Below are 17,709 nucleotides of genomic sequence, written 5' to 3'. Positions count from 1 at the left end.
ACTCTTCCTATATAGTTGTCTGGTTGCACGTTTCGTATGGGACAAACAATCTAATGGCATTCCCGACTCATGGGTCACGCACGTCCTTAGCTGACCCTTTTTTTCATCAAGACTCTTCGTTTGTCCCCAAACTATTGAAGCTATCCTGAATATGACACATCATTCAAGACAGGAGAGATTAGGTACAATCTATGGAGGGTTGATCATGCAGTAGGAAATAGAGGACTGTCTGCTCCTCTTTATATTTTACTGCAATATGCTAATGATTGATACACCCGTCAAAAACGTTGCACCGCTTTCACTTTAGTTAGAGTCTGACCACATTGATCCCCGTGCACAGAGTGCTTTGTACCTTGGCTAACGTTGTGCTTGCCATGACATGTAACAAACATTCAAACATGAGGGGATCGGTGATGCACCAGATGATGACCTTCGACAGGTACGCAAAGCCATCTCCAATTTAGGTAAATAAAGAATTATGAGTGCTTCTACTAACTCGACTTAAAATATTTCGGACAACAAAGTGAATAACGAGCAAGACAGTGTCACCTTTTTTTTAAAAAAAAAACAAATGCCCAGTAATCTGTGTTCCTGTCAGTGAAGCATAATTTTCCGCCATACACTCTCTGCCAGTCTCCATTTTTTCGGAGTGTGTGGGAAAAATTGTGGTTTTGATAAAGAAAACTACACACAAGGTTGCTGATAACTCTTCGACAGCCCGCGACCGGATTCCTTTATGAAAATATACTGCAATATATCGAATATCGTGGCAACTGAAACATAAGGCGGCCTGTGTGCAACACATTCAGTTGAAGAATATCATAAACGAGCGATTCAGTTGAGTCTCGTGGAAACCGAATCGATTCACAATTGAGTGTATTTCTCGAAATGATTCTGACAAGTTCGAAAAAGGACGCGCCTCGGTTTGCCGACCGATTCCATAGCCTGAGCATTTTCCATATCTGTCGATTGGGCGGGCGATATTCAGTGTTAGCAGGCTGACCGTTGATCGAAAAACCTAGCTTGGTCGATTTATAATGGAATGACAACATTAATATACCAATATTTGTTCTATGTTTCGACCACCTCGAGCGACCTTCAGGCATGGGATATTCTGGAGATATAGCTCAACCGACAGCTACCACCATAGCGAATTCATTTGCTTGTTCAAACAGATTCTTTGGCTTGTTCCGTCTCAGATTGAAGTCAACAAATCACACGTCCGGTTGGCTTGGTTGCTGATTAATCCTGACCAAACAACCCTTGTGTCCACTGACACATGCGTTTGTTGTAAATCGCCAGAAATTCTTCACAGCACTGTTTCGCGTGTATCCGGTGTCCTGTTTAAATTGGTTGAGCCTAGTGAAGCAGGACGTTGTAGTTTCCTGCTTGAGTGGGGATGTCTCTGGCTGATTTGGCTTCGGTTTGTTTTATGCAATTTGAGGTGAAAAAGAAGTATTTCTGCGGAATACACTCATTCGCAAACAAATTTGGTTTAGCGAGAGACTCATCGCGATCGCCGCTGCACTTCTTGTGCACACCATCGGTTCGTTCACCTGGAGTTGTAGTTTCATTTGAGACCAAAGCTCCCCCATTGATCTCTCAAATGACTTCCTTATGTTAGGGGTCATCAGTTTGGCATCCTTTTTGCAAAAACGTGAATGTAAACGATGAAAGTGAAAGGGTTACAGGAGAATATAAGATAAAAGAGAGAAACGCCTCATACTTCAACCACAGTGATAACAGCTGTCTAATTTCGCGATTTACACTCATTTGCGCACGAATATGCTTTTAACGGGAGACCCAACTGAATCCCATCTGAGCCCTTTGTTTATGGTATTCTTCGCCCGGGAGTCAGTTGAGTCTCTTGCTAAAGTCGAATGGGTGTACAAATGATGAACCTCGTGAATTTCCTACAATTTGGGTTCAAATAGACCATAAGGTCGATGGATACTCGGGGACTGCACCAAGTTACAACATCGCATCATCAAATTAACTCTGCTCTCTTGCCTTTAATATCCTTTGGATTCTCCTGTTCCGAAGAGTTCTGTATTTTCCTTCAACCCCAGTACTGTCTTTCATGTCGCTCATTATCGCTTCGACTTTCTTCTCTTTTTTCAGACTCCATTGTACAAACCCGTCTACTCCCATTGAAACCTTATCAACTTCGACCATGAATTAGGAGTGCTTCTCAAATGTAGTATACTGTCCCATTGTTATCGTGATTTCATGTACACTGATCTCAAAAATCCTAATACACCATTTTTATTTTGTGCGTTTTGTTGTTGCTTGTTTTCTAACCAAGGCGTTTTGCATCAAACCTGCGAATACTGTCATTCATCGCAATTTCAGGCTCAGTATGAAATTTCGGATCCGCACGATCGACACGGGTTGTATCGAGCATTTTGCAAGTAAGTTCCAAACTGTACTGGATTGAGATGAGTGATCAGATTGTTACTTGTCACCACGAATTCGTGGAGGGCCGAAGAGGCTCCATGACCCAGGTGTAGCTTGGTGTGTCTGCTATCAACTTCGATCATGGCATGCTACTCGGGTGGCGCTTTGTTTACGTTCATTCACTATTTGCTCCTCGTAAATTTTAATGAGCACTCTGCGATTCTAGATCTAGATTAAATCGGATAATTGATCGATTCTGGTTTGGTCAAATCCGTCTTTTTTGAGATCCAGTAGTGAAAGCTAGCTTACTCAGCCGGATTAGCCTTCAAAACAGCTGGAATCCCATGATAATTGATGAGTCCCGCTTGTTGGTTCTAGACTGTCAAAAAGCTATGGTATTAACCCTAGAAGCCCTTGCTTTCTTCAATTAGTTGCACATACTTTTACTTGAAACAATGTTCTTTGTATATCCATTCACTCTTGTACAAACCACACAGCGTCTGACGTCGTTATTCAACATCCATGCAGACTGCGTATATCGTCTTGAATTCTTATGCCGATTTAGTATCATTCCCACTATCGGACAGATGCCCATCGTTCGTCACACATCCGCCTGCGGTTTCTGACTAAACGATAAGAACTGTTTCTGTCGGCTGCGTTGGATAAAAATCCATATTGTTATCCCAAATGGATAGATTACTGCTAACGTGAACGTGTTGCTCTGTCGGTTGAATACTCCCACTACTCGTGTGGTTTTATCATTTACAGATGTTGCGAGGTTGTATTCACTATGTATAAAAAATCGTTCAGCTATAGCACCATTTCAGTGCCTGACTGCCATGCCACCAGGAGGAAGCACAAATGCTGGGATACTGCCAGGTTGCCCAAGCCTAAACAAGAGAAGTCGAGAGGTAGAGATCGAGTTCAAAACACAGACCTTCCGGTCAGTGAATTCGCTCTAACCACTGAACCATGTGTATTTATCGGTTGGTTGTACTCTCTGTAACTTATGGTAGTAACTCCAGCACTCATGAACTCTTGACAGAGCACCCTACTCATAAGTTTGCTGGAAACCCTTCAACAATCCAGTACCGGCCTTGCCCAGCTTGAGGTTCATTATTTGGATATTGTCACTGAGTTATCGTCAATCTCATTTTCTGCTCAAGCAGCCAGTTGTACGCAAGCCGTGCAGCGCGCTGCTTTAATAATTGCTTCGGTGTTAACGGCGGTTCAGTTGATACTCCCCACTGATGTACGATTTAGTGTTCAAGCTAAACATAGGATTGGTGGAAACCCGGTGACTAGCTAATGAGCACCAAGCAGGAGGAACCTGTAGCGCTCTTTTGAAGTTTTCAGTGACCTAGTGACTAGTATTCTATCTCGAAAAAATGTTTACTGATATTTCAGATATGGTACACAATTAAGCGTGAATCTTCCAGTGTGCAGTGCATTCAGTGGAAGAACCAGCAGATAAGTCATGCATCCTGTTAACACCAATGTACTCTCTGAATGAGTGACCGAGATCTGTTCCAAACGTGTTATACGAAGCCGATAGAACGCTGATGGGAAAGCCCGTCACAATTTACATGGTTGCTGACACTTGAATGATGTTGGAAGTTAGCGGATATACACTCATTTGCAAACTAATTTGGTTTTTCGAGAGACTCACCTGGAACCCAGCTGAATCTCTCGTTTGTGATGTCTTCAGGAAACTGAATATGGTGCACCAGGCCGCCTCATGTTTCAGTCGCTACGTTACTCGAGATATCGCGATACATGTGTATCTTTGTAATGTACTACTCATAAGGTTGCTAAAAATCCGTGGACAGCCCACGACCGGTTTCGCTCTTTTTGGGGCTCATCAGGTAGGCGCAGTCCCCGGGTTTCCGTCAACCTTATGTTCTACTTTAAACCAAATTGCACGAAATTAGCAAATGTACACTCATTTGCAAACTAATTTGGTTTTTCGATCTTTGAAGTTTCTTATACTTGCGTCTGCCAACCACTTGTTTTATCGGAGAATATTTGTTGGTCCAATGCTTTTTGTATTTTCTCCTCTCTTATAGTGTCCTTAAGTGCAGTTTACATTGTGAAGCCGAAAGTTGAACTGTCAAAGCGTATTATGGGTCTGCGTTTTCCAAAGCTTTCAAGCCTGGGAAGGTTTTAGTTAGTGGGATTCAATAAACAAATGGCGATGTTTTACTGTAGTACTCAAGCCGGAAAACTGTAAACGTAATAACAAGGTACATCAATTGTCATTCATCGAGGTTTTCGAGTCTTTTTTTCTACAAATTGTCTAAATGCCATTTCGAATCCTGGTGAAGGTATTGTGGTTTCGAATGCCCTAACTTTAGCGCCAATCACATGGACTCTGCAGCTTCCAGTGACCACAGAGATCAATCTGCACCAGAAAACAAAATGTTACAGCGTTAGTGGTGATCACCACTATAATTTTGGCCCCCGGTCCACCTAGTGCCACCTAGTCCACAGCAGTTGCTCTAGAGGATGAAGTTGAGTAGATGCTCACGGTAGTGCGTTTGGTCAGATCATACTAAACTGCAGGCCAAATTGACCACCAATCTTGTTTTCTTGAACAACAACATCTCTTGGTTATGACAATCATTTTCTTCGCCTGCCGATAAATGCCGTCACTTGTTTTCCCTTCAAGTTTGTGGTTTGTGCGGTTCATTCAATTGTAGAGTTAAACAGTTTCCCAATTGCATATGGATAAGAGCAAATAAGAGTTTTGTGTCTGCTTGAGGTAGACTCGTTTTGGTGTAATTGGGCTGAATGTGGATGAGTAGATATGTATAGGGTATGTATAACAGGTTTGGAAATTCAATCACAGTGCTCTGGAGTAGGTAGAAGTTTTCGTTGCCGTGTAATCCTTCATTTTTAGGAACACGCTACCATCCGATCTACTTCTGTAAGGTTTAGACCTTTCGGACGAACTTGAAGAGATGTACTTGGAGCCGACCATCAGTCATCAATGCATGAAAGAAAATCCTTTCGGCAGACCTAAATTGAACGGACTGAGCTAATAGTGTAACTACTGTGACCGGTTCCGTATCCGTTAACTAGTTCCTCCAGCAATCAATCCCGTCTTTATTCCGTGTAGGTTGACAAATCCGCACTTTCTTATCAGGGACGGCCAATCTCTCCTAGTTCGAATAATTTTGACCCCTCTTCTAGAATGTCATCTCCCTTTATAGGCAGCACTTTAATTTGGTCTTTTTCCTAATTTTCTGGACAATTAACACACTACTAAGTAGCTCCACCTGTCGAGAAAAACCTTTTATCATTTTGCTTGCACGTCTTCCTTCTTGTATTTAATTCGAGTTTGAGCGCAGTCCCACCTCGCAGCTACTAGTGGCCGTCATATACTCCTATGCTTTTGCGCTTTTTGGTGTCCTAGAAAGAAATGAAGAATTTGGTGTCCTAGCTAATGTGCAGCGGTTAGTGGTTGTTGAACAAGCCATTTTCTTCAGGTTTTTGTTGAGTGAATGTATTATTTCTTTCATCAACTCATATTTTTCCGCTATACCCAAGAATCGGAAGTGGCCTGAAGTCCCGCATCTCTCTGGTCTCGACACCAAGTGCAAAATTCATGTTGGTTTTTTATAACGAAGCCTACGTGCGGCCTCTTTTCAAAGTACCGATCACAAGTATTTCATAGCTCGTGTGACGACAAGTGATGATGACAGGGATTAAGACATAGGCATGAAGGCGAGTTCACATGTCACTGGAGATTTCATTCTGTAAGTGAAGCCACTCTATGTTGAGCTGAAAAACATCCATAGTAAGATTGCTAAATATCCTCACACTATCAGCGAACTCGCATTTATCTGCGTGGTTAACGTTGACTTGCTAGTCTCTCAGCTCCTTGTTCCCCGTGTATGAGGCTTTCAAGTGAAAGGCAGGATGCCTAGGAAGTATTATTGATACTCGTCAAATATTTATTCAGTCGGCATGCAAAACAAATCAGAAATTTAAGTGAATGACTGTGATCAAGTGCATGGCGCTGTTTTATCACGTCTTGTTTGGACAATACAATTCATGCATGCACTGCATCATTATTTTGACCCCTCCCCCCTCCAGATATTGTTCACATGGTATCCACATTAACCAAAAATGCGATCTTTCGACTGAACAAGGATAACTTGACTTTTGTTATCAAAGAACGTGCCGTTTTTGGAGGTGTTTCAGCCTGGTGCGAATTGGACCATGTAAGTCTTTCGCAAATAATCTACGGTTTTTCAGGCAGCTCTCTTCTCGGAACGTGTTTGCGAAGGCCTGTCAGCTGACCAGGACGAAATCCTGCTTGAAGTTGTGTTGGACCAATTGATGCACTGTCTACGTATGGGCTCTGGTGGCACCACTAGTGGGACCACATTCGCCACCTCGACTTCGGCTGTAGTTGGTGGACCATTGACTACCGGATCGGTGAACCAAGTCGGTTACGCAAGCTTTGGTCCAGCGACTCATCAGACTCTCCCCACTGTACATGGGTTAAAGATCAAACTAGTCCGGCGAAAAGTACCTTGTCTCGCTATCGAGCTGGAACAGGTGGGTTTTGGCCTGGTTTATTGAATCGCCCTTGTTGCTACTCATATCTACCAAACTTCACTTCGTTTTCCTAGATAAATTTATTCCAAGTATGCTCATTCTGTTACATATTAATCTTCCCACCACAGTGTAGGTAAACCTGCTCGCAATTTCCCATCAATGTCTGTGATCATGAGGTCCCCCATCATCTGCTCTACAGGTTACTTACAACCGGCATGTGGTCTAAGCTTTCTTGGTTGCTTATGCTCATTTTAGTGTAGTTTGTGAATTTCCCTTCATTCCGTTCCGTACTGGTCGATACGCGAAGAACTGATCCCAGTCGAATCAGAGCTAAATTGAAATCACTAGTCTCGCATGCGTATTCAGGTTGCGAGATGGCTCAAGTGGTTAGAGCGCGAATTTACTGACCGAAGGTCTGTGGTTCAAACCCAACCTCTGCCTCTAGACTTCCCCTGTCTAGACTTGGGCAACCTGGCAGTATCCCAGCCCTCGTGCAACCTGCGGGTGGCATGATAGTGAGGCACCGAAAGCTGCTAAGGCTGAGTGATTTTTTCTACACCTATTTCCGAAATAAATGCAAACAAGTGAGGCCCCTAGGCACCGTTAATACCCCACCAGTGCCATATCCAGTCTCGTGATGCTTTCCGTCCGATTTTCACTCTTGTGAAACGACGCAAGTTTCGTCTTTTCTGGAAATCCTATTTACCGGATTCAGGTAGTCTGTCATTACAACACGATAACAGCATTGTCGACAGCAGTGGTAAAGAGTACACAGCTAACAATGATGGAGAAAAATGCTGACTTCATTAGAAATTTCGCCATGGCTGTCGTCCTGTTCGCTTAACCAGGCTATGTTGCACCGTCTGTGTGTTGTGGATGTGGTACATTGATGTTTGGTGTCCATACGTTCACAAGCAAATCCGTAAACAAGCCTGAGACTGTCTACAACTTTCTCTTCGATGGAAAAACTTGCTCACTTTGTACGAGTTTTCAGTCTGCATAATGTGTTATGTTGAAGTTGAATGTGAAGATTTTTGAGCTGCGTGTGTGTGGTCTTTCTCTGTTACGCGTAGCTTTCTGTATTTAGTTACAGCTAAACCACCTGCGTGTATTTTTTTGCATTCGGCGAACGTTCTCAACACCTGATATAGCCTCATATATGTGAAAGGAAACTGGTTTTTTCAGCTGATTTTGATGGAATATTGGTATATAAGGAAATATCTCCTTCATCGTTTAATTTCTAAACGCAACCACAAACCCTTCCACCAGTGTCCCTTGTCCCTCTTATCTCCCCAGTTTCCTCATACTTGAAGAGTTTCATTAACTCTTTTCTTCAGGCTAGTATCACCGGTCGTTCACGTGCTGTTTGGCACTTCCTTCCTGTTCATGTCGTCCCGCCACGACTTTGGAACGAATTCATTGAACCTCCAGATCCAGATTTCGATGTACGTTTTATTGTACGTTACTCAGTAGCCGTGTTCCGTCTGCTGTCAGCCTACGGTTGAAGAGCAGTTCATACTGCTTCATTCAGGGTTTGATCTGTGGCCAAAACCGACCATCTGGTTCCCAGCTTTTTTACTTGCCTTTTTTTATTTCTCGGAACTGTAACGAGGAAAATAAATAGGCAGAAGTAACTAGCTTTTCGGTGTATAACAAGTCCAGTGATCATGTGACCAGTGTATTTTATTCCCCGAAGTCCGATTAATTGAAATCAAACATGCTAAGAGTCTTACGAAACAAATTACCACATTTTTCCGTTTGACCCTGGTTCCAGACGGAGCGCATCGTCTCTAGACTGACTGACCAGGTACACATGGAGCGGTCGGTCGCAGTTTGCCCTGTAATCATTTTCAAAACCATTGCCCCGTCCCGCTTCGGTTCATTAAGCCTCACCCCAAGTAGACCATCGTATCTTTTAATCTTTAAAATGCTGTTATTTATTTCACCCGTTGCATTCGACCGCTCAGCTCTATTTATTTTCCCATTGTATGCAGGTCAGCATTTTCTTTCCTTCTGTCAAGATTCTGAGACCGTTTGTTGACCGAATGAAACGCTTCGCCAAATTTATAGTGAGTTGTTCCATTCAAGACGTGAATGAAATATTTACTTTGTACCTACAACTCGTCGTTGAGTCTCACTTATCACCGACACCGGTATTCCACACCCATCATTTCCGTAACCTTTTTCTTTGCTCTCCCGTTCTTATTTTCAAGACACTGACTTGTGGAAACGTGTTGAACTGTGGCCAGTATGCTCACTGATTCGTCATGTAGTTGCAATTTATAACTTTAATTGAGGGCCCTCCGCTAGGCTCTGGATATCATCTTTGATTTCCTGCATAGGTTCCTTCAGACTGCTTGAGGGGGATCGTCTTGATACTTTGTACTCATTGTGTTCCATAAACAAACGCGTAAAAAGATTAGAGCCCAATAGTGTTTGGAGAGCATTTGTGATTACATTATCTTTTATTCTAATCTGCTTGCGGTATTCATCATCATCCACAGTATGACGTCAGTGTTGAACACTGATGCTTCTCTGTCCTACAACCACGGTTTATTTAGAAGCCTTATTTTGGAGAAAAAACTAATGAAAGTGGATGGGAAGGGACATAGTACTAGCCTACCACAATTATTCGAGGTACATACACCTCCAGACACTCATCCAGTTGAGCTGAATAGAAACTAAGTATAAAGCCACTGACAGCGAATAGCAGTCACATCTTGCAGCGTCCTCAATCAGGCGCTGTGGGTTTCGCTCTGTTCCCATTCAGGAGTAGCACCGACAGCATCTAAACGTTTTGTAATCCCTTTCATACCTCTCTGCCAGCTCAAGGGTGGGTCACCTCTAAAATGGGCATCGAAAACAGCACTGTGTTAGGTAAACGATGCCATAAATGGCCTAACTAACGAAGCTTCTGGTGCGTTACACATTCTCCAATGAAAGTACCGGTTGCGCCCGTTGCCTGGTTACGGATTTGCTGACACCAACCCACACGACCTGTGGTTCTGAGACAACGGTTGTCGTAGGCCTGAAAATGTCTCAGATTTGCTTATCGGACAGGTCAGGTTTCACAGCCATGCAACAAAGCTGCCTGTACTTTAGCCTGCTACGCACGTCCCTTGTGTTTCAGGGATATACTGTTTTGATGCCCTCGGTGTCCCCATTTAGCAAATGCGATCCAAGCCTTACAGATCCGTGCATTGACCTTGTGTGCCACACTACAGTCAAAACTGATCAACTTTCACCGATCCAAGCCTTACAGATCCGTGCATTGACCTTGTGTGCCACACTACAGTCAAAACTGATACAACTTTCACGATACCTATTCAATGGCAAGAGAAGCTCATAGATATTCATTAATCCTTCTAAGTTGCATGCAGCAGTTTTTGTGAAGCAGTTTTTTCAGCCATTCCCGACTTTTGACTACTTTCCATGTGGACAGGAATGATGTCTCATCTATCCTGAAGCCCTAGGAGATCCCTGTCCATCTGCTACAGTCGAATACATCATGTTGCTAATAGACTGGTATTTTCCTTGATGGACGAATTTTGAAATCAGATAGAGGCTAGTGGCTATCCACTTTCTGCTCGAATTTCGCCTGCATTTAGGAGAGTTGCACCTCTGAGTTTTTGAACGTGTGTATTTTGGCACTCCTGTCTGCCAGCGATGAGTGACTTATTATTTTCTTTTCATTACCAGTCAATTGCCTCAATTTTCTGCAGCTAATTCAAGTTTCTTGACAAAACATTACGTTGGCTTTGCATGCAGTCGGGTCAACTCCCGTCATCGCACATTGCGACACCAGAATTGCAGGTCACCGTGAAGCTTTAGTCAATCAAGGTACCGGTTCGCGTGAACCTATTCTCTGTTTTGTCTAAACGTAAGAGCAATCGATGATCGTGAAGATTCTTCCTCTGTTTTATGTTCACTTGGGTTCTGTGAAATGGCTGGTACATGTTTACACGTACGATGCTTATTAACAGGAGATTCAACTGAGTTCCAGGTGAGTCTCACGTCAAAACAGAGTTGTTATGCGAGTGAGTGTATTTCGCTCACTGGTACATTTTCTTATTTCATTTCTTTTAATCGTCGGTTTAGTTAATCAGCGCTAATGGCGCAGGTGAGCTGCATCTCGGGGTGAATGTAGAAACTTTAGCCCGTGTTCGCCTCACCTTTCGCGGACTTCGTGCTCGCAGCTGGCTTCCGGAACATCAGTCGCGGTCTACTCAGGGGGCCGATGGTGACAACTCAGAAGAGCCTCGCAGTGCTATCTGGGGAGGCGATGGCGATGATGTTACCCGGGGCACGTTTCGAGATTCGCGACTCGAACTGCCCAACGATATAGACACTACGGCTTCGGATGCGGCTGATCAGCGTTTCGTCTCTGCCAGTCTGGATATTCGCCGGTTCGCTCAACTGATGTCCAGTCCCCGTATTCCTCTGTCCTGCTTTGTATGCAGTAAGCCCATCGTCTATATGACTCGTCTTTACTTTTTGGCACTTAAGGTGCTTCCCTTCTAACATGTTCTGCTCAGCGTACACGGTATTTTGTTCACTGGGAATACGTTTACGTGCGACCGAATGCTGTTAATTCCTTCTTCTGTGGCCTGCTGTGCCGTTCGTCGATTTTCGCATCGTCTATACATTGATCTGTCGTGAACAATCCCTCCATTCGTGAGATCAACCAATTCACGTTGTGAGAGCTTCGAAAATTACGTATGCGTATGTGTAATTGGTCAGGAAAAATTCTTTTACCTGGTTCCAGCGATCGCCAATGTTCATCGACCCAAATTAGACATCTTCATACCAGGATTTTATCTTTTTTTTAAGACTGAATTCGATTCTGAGTCATGCTTATCATGTGTGGGTTCACTATCGAGAAGAAACCGACGATAACTCAGCATTGCTTACCAGCTGTATTGCCAAAAATTTACACTGACCGTGTATGGTGGGTCGAATTCTAAACCAGCCCATTCTAGGTGATGAACAATACTCGATTCGTCATCCACTGCGGTCGTCTTAAATTCTGTGAAATTCTCACTGGTATTTTTATAAGGACCTCTCATACGCCTAGCATGAAATGTACTTATGCTTCACTGGACATAATGCAGTAATACGTCAGATCTGGTCACAACTTCGTTTGTAGACTTCCTCACTCATTAACAATTGGATTTTGTTCGTTCACCTTATGTTCCCGTAACATGAATATTTTCTTGAACATAAGCTCCATTCTAATCTGTGCGCCGTGAAAGGTGTTCTTACGTTTTTTTGCTGAAACAAGTGATGCAAGGTGGGGAGGCGGTCGTTCAGTGGGATAAATAATGACCACCGATTTCCAAAGCATTGCATTCAGGATTACTTTGGACTGCCGATCTGACTTTTTATCTGAGTGGTTCTGCTGTTATCCTGGCACCATTCTTATGTTAAGTCCTAATTTGAACATTTTTCGTACATGTGTTACGGAAACTTGGGTATAAGCTCTGGTCATTCAAATTGCAATCAATAAAAGCGCGTTTACCCGGTGATTTGACGGTGCGTACTAGACCTTGGGGACTAGGTGGTTGTTCCCAACCAGTTTCAACAACAGTTTTGTCGGCTAACTCTTCTACATTCCAGACTACCCTCGTCGCCGTGTTTTTTCCTAGCCTATGAACGAGGAGGGGTATAAACAATCCAAAAATTCGTTCAGCTGTAGCCCCCTTTCGGTGCTTAGCTACCATGCCACCTGAAAGAAGCACCAGGGCTGAGATACTGCCAGGTTGCCCAAGCCCAAACAAGAGAAGCAGATGTCGAGTGCGAACCACAGACCTTCCGGTCAGTAAATTCGCGCTCCAACCATTGAGCCATCTCGCCACAAAATATGAAGACCAATCGCACGTCGATTGGCGCCTAGTTAATTTAATTTGTTCACCAATACAACCATTTGTATAGGCTTACTCCGATAAGCCTAGTGGATTATTCGGTGTCTTTGTGATGAGCTCTCTAGATGTTCTTTGATTTCACTTTGCCGGCAGTGAAAAGTCGTCCAGGGGTGCATTGCATGTTTTCCATGAAAGTAAACCTCAATGTTTTGTGGAGGAATCACCTCTCGCCATTTGTTGATATCTGATCGGTGGTGCTCATATTCATCAGCGGCAAGGCTAATGGAACGCCTGAGCTCCATAGCCATAATAAATCGGCTTTTCAACCCGCGATGGCCTGGCTCGCGAATCTTTTAGTCTTCCAACTTATGAAACCTATTCATCCTTATCTCCACCACCAAGCTTCACTTATCACGGTAGAGGTTAGATGCTTATTCTCGTCCTACGTAATTGTCATTCGGTCACATAATTTCCACAGGACTGCTGTTAGTCTGTCAAGATGTGTATGCAAATGCGTGAAAATCTCAGATGATGGCAATGGCTCTCAGTTTGGTTAGGAACGTGTACGCACTTCAGTGTGCCACGCAAGTCCTATTAAGTCGGTCGATATGCAGTACAGAAGCAGCTGACAGCTACCGACTAATGAACGATGCCTCTGATTGTTTGTGTGGGTCGTGGGCTGTCGAAGAGTTTTCAGCAAACTTGTGAGTACTTTCCTTTATGTCAGTTGTTTGTTCACCCAGTGCAGTGGGAGCTTCTTTGTCCTATTTTGATGTCCCATCATTAAGGTTCTTCTATCTCATGTCTGCATGTTTAATTATCCCATATATATGCCATATATTTTTGGTCGAACTTCCGAGGAGTTTTCACAGCATCCCCTGCGTCCCCATTCTGTCTAGCGAAAAAAGTCTACTTGAATGATCGCTTAAATATTTTTATGGTGCCATTCCATGTCGCAAATAAACGAGTATGCGAATCCGTGGTGGTGGAAGTCCACATTTCGAATGCAAACGGGATAGACGTTAGTATTTTCTTCTATCTTGTTTGTTTATACTACAATGATTGATTATTTCCCGACATGTCCAAGCCAGCGACTGGTTAGCTTTAGGAATGCTGACAGTCCTGACGTTCTGTGCATCAGCCATTCATAATTCTTTATAGATCCTCCTAATTGTCCTTTCTCCTTTTCTTTTCCAGATATAATTCATGACCACCTTGCCCAATTCGTTCTGCTTTTTGATAACTGCAAACTGAAATTTAACATGCCAGCGGTTAATTTGTAAAGTTGTTTGTATTTCGAGCTGTCCGTCCCCGCCCCCTGATGTATATAGCCGAGATTTAAGCAGATTTATGCATTACTCACTGATTCTAGTTTTCTCCTCCCTTAACCCACTTTACGTGCAATGAATGCTTGTTAGATCAGCAATTCTCAAAATCCGTGGGACTAGTACGCACGTTTTGACCGTTTTATTCCTAAAACCTAGCTTTTAGTTTAGTTTTTTTCTAGCCTGATCAACTTTCCCCGTTTATCAGCACTCATCTTGCGCACTACTCCCTCTGTCAAATTGCACATTCATCCGTATCGGTAATCCTGTGAGCATCAAAGTAATAAAGTTCCCATAAGGACCAGGGACATACCGCTAAACCGTAGCTTGCTTATTAGGTGGCCGGAAAATCCACCTCAAAGGGATACCGACCTGGTAAGTGGTAGAGGATCCGCTGCCGCGCAGGCATTGGTGATGTTTCAAACCAAAGTAAACCTCTGCTTGCCACTCTACACCTAAACGGCAGATCGCCCTTCAGGGTTTTAATTTTATTAGGAGGCGCATTTGGTGTGCGCTTGTTTATTTAGGTAGAAGTAATCACTGTTCTGGTCGGCAGCTCACTATGCTCGCTGGACAGCGTGAATACAACGCTGTAAGTGAAATATATTTGTTTGCAAACTAGGCTGATGTCAAAAGCAGACTCAACCATACCTCTCTTTTATGGTATTCTCCAACTAAGTGTCTTTCACAATAGACGCTTTCACAATACGATATTCTAGACATTGCGGTGTATTTTTTTGATGGGACGCACTGATCATAAGATCTTCGGTAACTCTTGGACGGCACATGACCAATATCACCCTTTTGGGGACTCATGAGACACCCGAAGTTCCGTCAAGCATGTTCTTATTCAATACTAATTTGTATGCAATAGGCAGTTCGCAGATTAGGCTGGTGTTATTTGAACATTCGGATAAACCTTCTCATTTATGGTAGTCCTCAACTCCTGACGATACTGTTAGGTCTTCTACTTTTATCTTGTAGCACAAGAATGTTATGAACGGGAGATTCCGTTGGGTTTCCCGTCAACGCCAATTGATTCTGCAAATTAGTGTATTTCGCCAGTTGCGTGTACTTTAGTGTTCAATAAAATCATAGTGCTGACGAGAACTCGGAAGCCTCACCTATCTGATGTGCCCCAAGAAGGACGACATCTGTTGTGGGCGCCCAACCTTTCAGAGCCTGTACTGTGACGAGCGATTTAATCACAGTATCATTGGTTACATTCCATAATACATAGTATCAGCTAGCGCACTTAGTAATTAAATTGTAATTTGACTACACTACTCTTGTCGTTGATCGTTTTCTGTCACCACCACGGTTTTCGTGATGGAGAAGGACAAAAGTCAGTCAGTCAGTGCGCTCACCGACAGGAACACAGGTGAAGATACCTCTAAATTACGTCATGGCCCTCATAGATGTGATCCGTCTGATAAGTAGATCAATGAGGATGTGGGCTTGCAGACAACGCATGCTGTGAAGAGCCTTCCACTTGTCACCAGTTAGGAATAAATTATAGGTAATCAAACATCATAGTGACCCTGACGGACAGAAGTTTCTTCACCGACTAGTTGAAACGAATCCATTGTATCCCACAAATACAAATGAAAAAGCTGCCGACACTACTGTAAAATATCTCTGAGATTTATAGTGCCCACTGAAAACGAATTCTACGGAACGTATGGACTTTTTTGCACCGTCCTAATCGTAGAGAATGAATCAAAGTTCTCAGTATATGGCTTCAATGAGAGCCACTAGGTTATGCTCATATTTTTAGAAAAGCCAAGGATGATGTCATGAAGATTTGCTTCTGCGCCACATGGTTTACAAATGAAGGATTATAAAATGGGCTATCGTAGCGAAGAAAGTTTGTTTTGTGTGATTGGCTAATACAATACAAATTTATGTACCAAAAATCACATTAGTTGAAAATCACGGATGCATACTTTCTAGTCAAGAAAAAAGAGGGGTTGAATTTTAGGTGCCAATGGGTTCTTGAGTCAAACGAGTATGGTCAATGTCATTATTTTATGGGATCGGATTATATCCGTTAAAGGAAAACGTGTAGTTTGGGTGGTTAACACCCACTCGGTACAGTTAATTAAGCTCAACATCCATATTGTGGGGACATCCAGCGAAATTCGCAAGATGGACCTGGACCCTCCAGAACAGCAACCCCGGTTTTGAGTCACATGAGCTTCTTCTACCCCCAGGCATAGCCACTAGGTACTGTCCTTAAAAGCGGTGGCTGATGATAAGCACACTGTACATAAGCAGTTTGAGGTGCGTCGACTCAAGTCCGAGACAACTCACTTTAACCCAGTGAAGTAAAAGCTCCTAGGCCCGGCCAGCCACCAGGTGTAACTGGTGAGGAATGCGAGCAATGTATGATTTGATGCCAAAGCTCCACCACCGCATCTGATGAAACGTGAAGTTTATTATATAAATTGTGGAACTAGTCTTCAGTGTTCGTTTACTATTGTGTAATAGTCAATAATTATCCAGGAAAGTTCAATAGTACGCGTGGGAATATCCAGTCCTTAATAACTACGTAAATATGAGATGTTTACTTTCTGGTCTAATTACTTGTACTACCAACCGCATCACTCAATCACGAGCACGTTCGCCTTTGCAGAAGTGAAAATTGAGATGCGTCCAGCGTGCGGTGATTGACCGTAATTCGAGTCCAGTGCTCCAAACCATTGGTGTGGACTCACGAGAGTAATTACGCCAGGACAGAAGGATGACTGTTCAAACGAGAGTGATGCGAATATAAACATAATATTTAAAATTTGGCCGCGATCCATCTCTACGATGGGAACGGGTTGCAGATTTACTGCTAGGTACATTATTTTCCCTGTTTTGTCACAATATCAAGATGAAATGACACGACCATGGGCTTCAAGGGCACATTTTTCCAAGGTAACATTTTTGTATCTGTTCCTGAATTTTACGAAACTTGATGCATATTTATTCAAGTTTTCTAATGTGTACAAAAAGTCACACCGGCTCGATCACTTCGATCGTGTGCGTCCGTTTCCAGCAGCTATCTATGCCGCACGTACACTCATTTTTCACGCTTCTGGAGACCTTGGAAATAAGGTGGTTTCTGATGTTTGGCAAAATGACAGTGCGAGAATTAATAATTGTTTCCATCCATAGCTACGCATGGGTTGCATTCGAGAGTTACGAGTAATTGCACATCATGTCGCGTTAAGTTATTGAAATGTGGGTCGGGTTTTTAACACAATTTTATGCCTCCTTAGTCTTGTGCACATTACCAGATGTGTCTTTAACAGAACACCGGAACAAAAATGCCCTGCGAAACCGAGGGAAATGAGGTGCCTCTAACTTACTATTGTTCCTGGCCCATATTTTAACGGGATGGGAGAGATACGATGAACTTGTGGTCGATAGTTATGTGGTTGATGGCAACGACCGCATTTACGTGTCGGCTAGGACCAAATGTAATGTGTCGACCTTAACATTAGACACAACATCCTAGAACAACCAGCCTTCCAGAATTCTTGAAAATATGAAAATGGAAGTCCATCGACGAC

At 43.2% G+C, this 17,709-nt stretch overlaps 1 protein-coding gene across 1 annotated transcript in view; it reads left to right on the top strand.

Moving 5' to 3' along the window:
• The window catches only part of T265_02061 (hypothetical protein), a gene marked incomplete at both ends in the record, with an annotated part of 31,106 nt that extends 16,910 nt beyond the window's left edge, over positions 1-14,196 (top strand). Inside the window, 7 exons of the mRNA XM_009166209.1 lie at positions 2,202-2,411; positions 6,496-6,623; positions 6,658-6,963; positions 8,301-8,408; positions 8,958-9,032; positions 11,062-11,422; positions 14,022-14,196. Of these exons, the coding sequence (XP_009164473.1) occupies positions 2,202-2,411; positions 6,496-6,623; positions 6,658-6,963; positions 8,301-8,408; positions 8,958-9,032; positions 11,062-11,422; positions 14,022-14,107 (1,274 nt within the window). The remainder of the gene's footprint in view (positions 1-2,201; positions 2,412-6,495; positions 6,624-6,657; positions 6,964-8,300; positions 8,409-8,957; positions 9,033-11,061; positions 11,423-14,021) is intronic.
• Positions 14,197-17,709: the final 3,513 nt, after the last annotated feature.

The sequence above is a fragment of the Opisthorchis viverrini genome, assembly GCF_000715545.1.
Source record: "Opisthorchis viverrini unplaced genomic scaffold opera_v5_23, whole genome shotgun sequence".
Lineage (NCBI taxonomy): Eukaryota > Metazoa > Platyhelminthes > Trematoda > Opisthorchiida > Opisthorchiidae > Opisthorchis > Opisthorchis viverrini.
The sequence above is the reverse complement of the archived record's forward strand: the minus strand, read 5'-3'. Positions and strand labels throughout refer to the sequence as shown.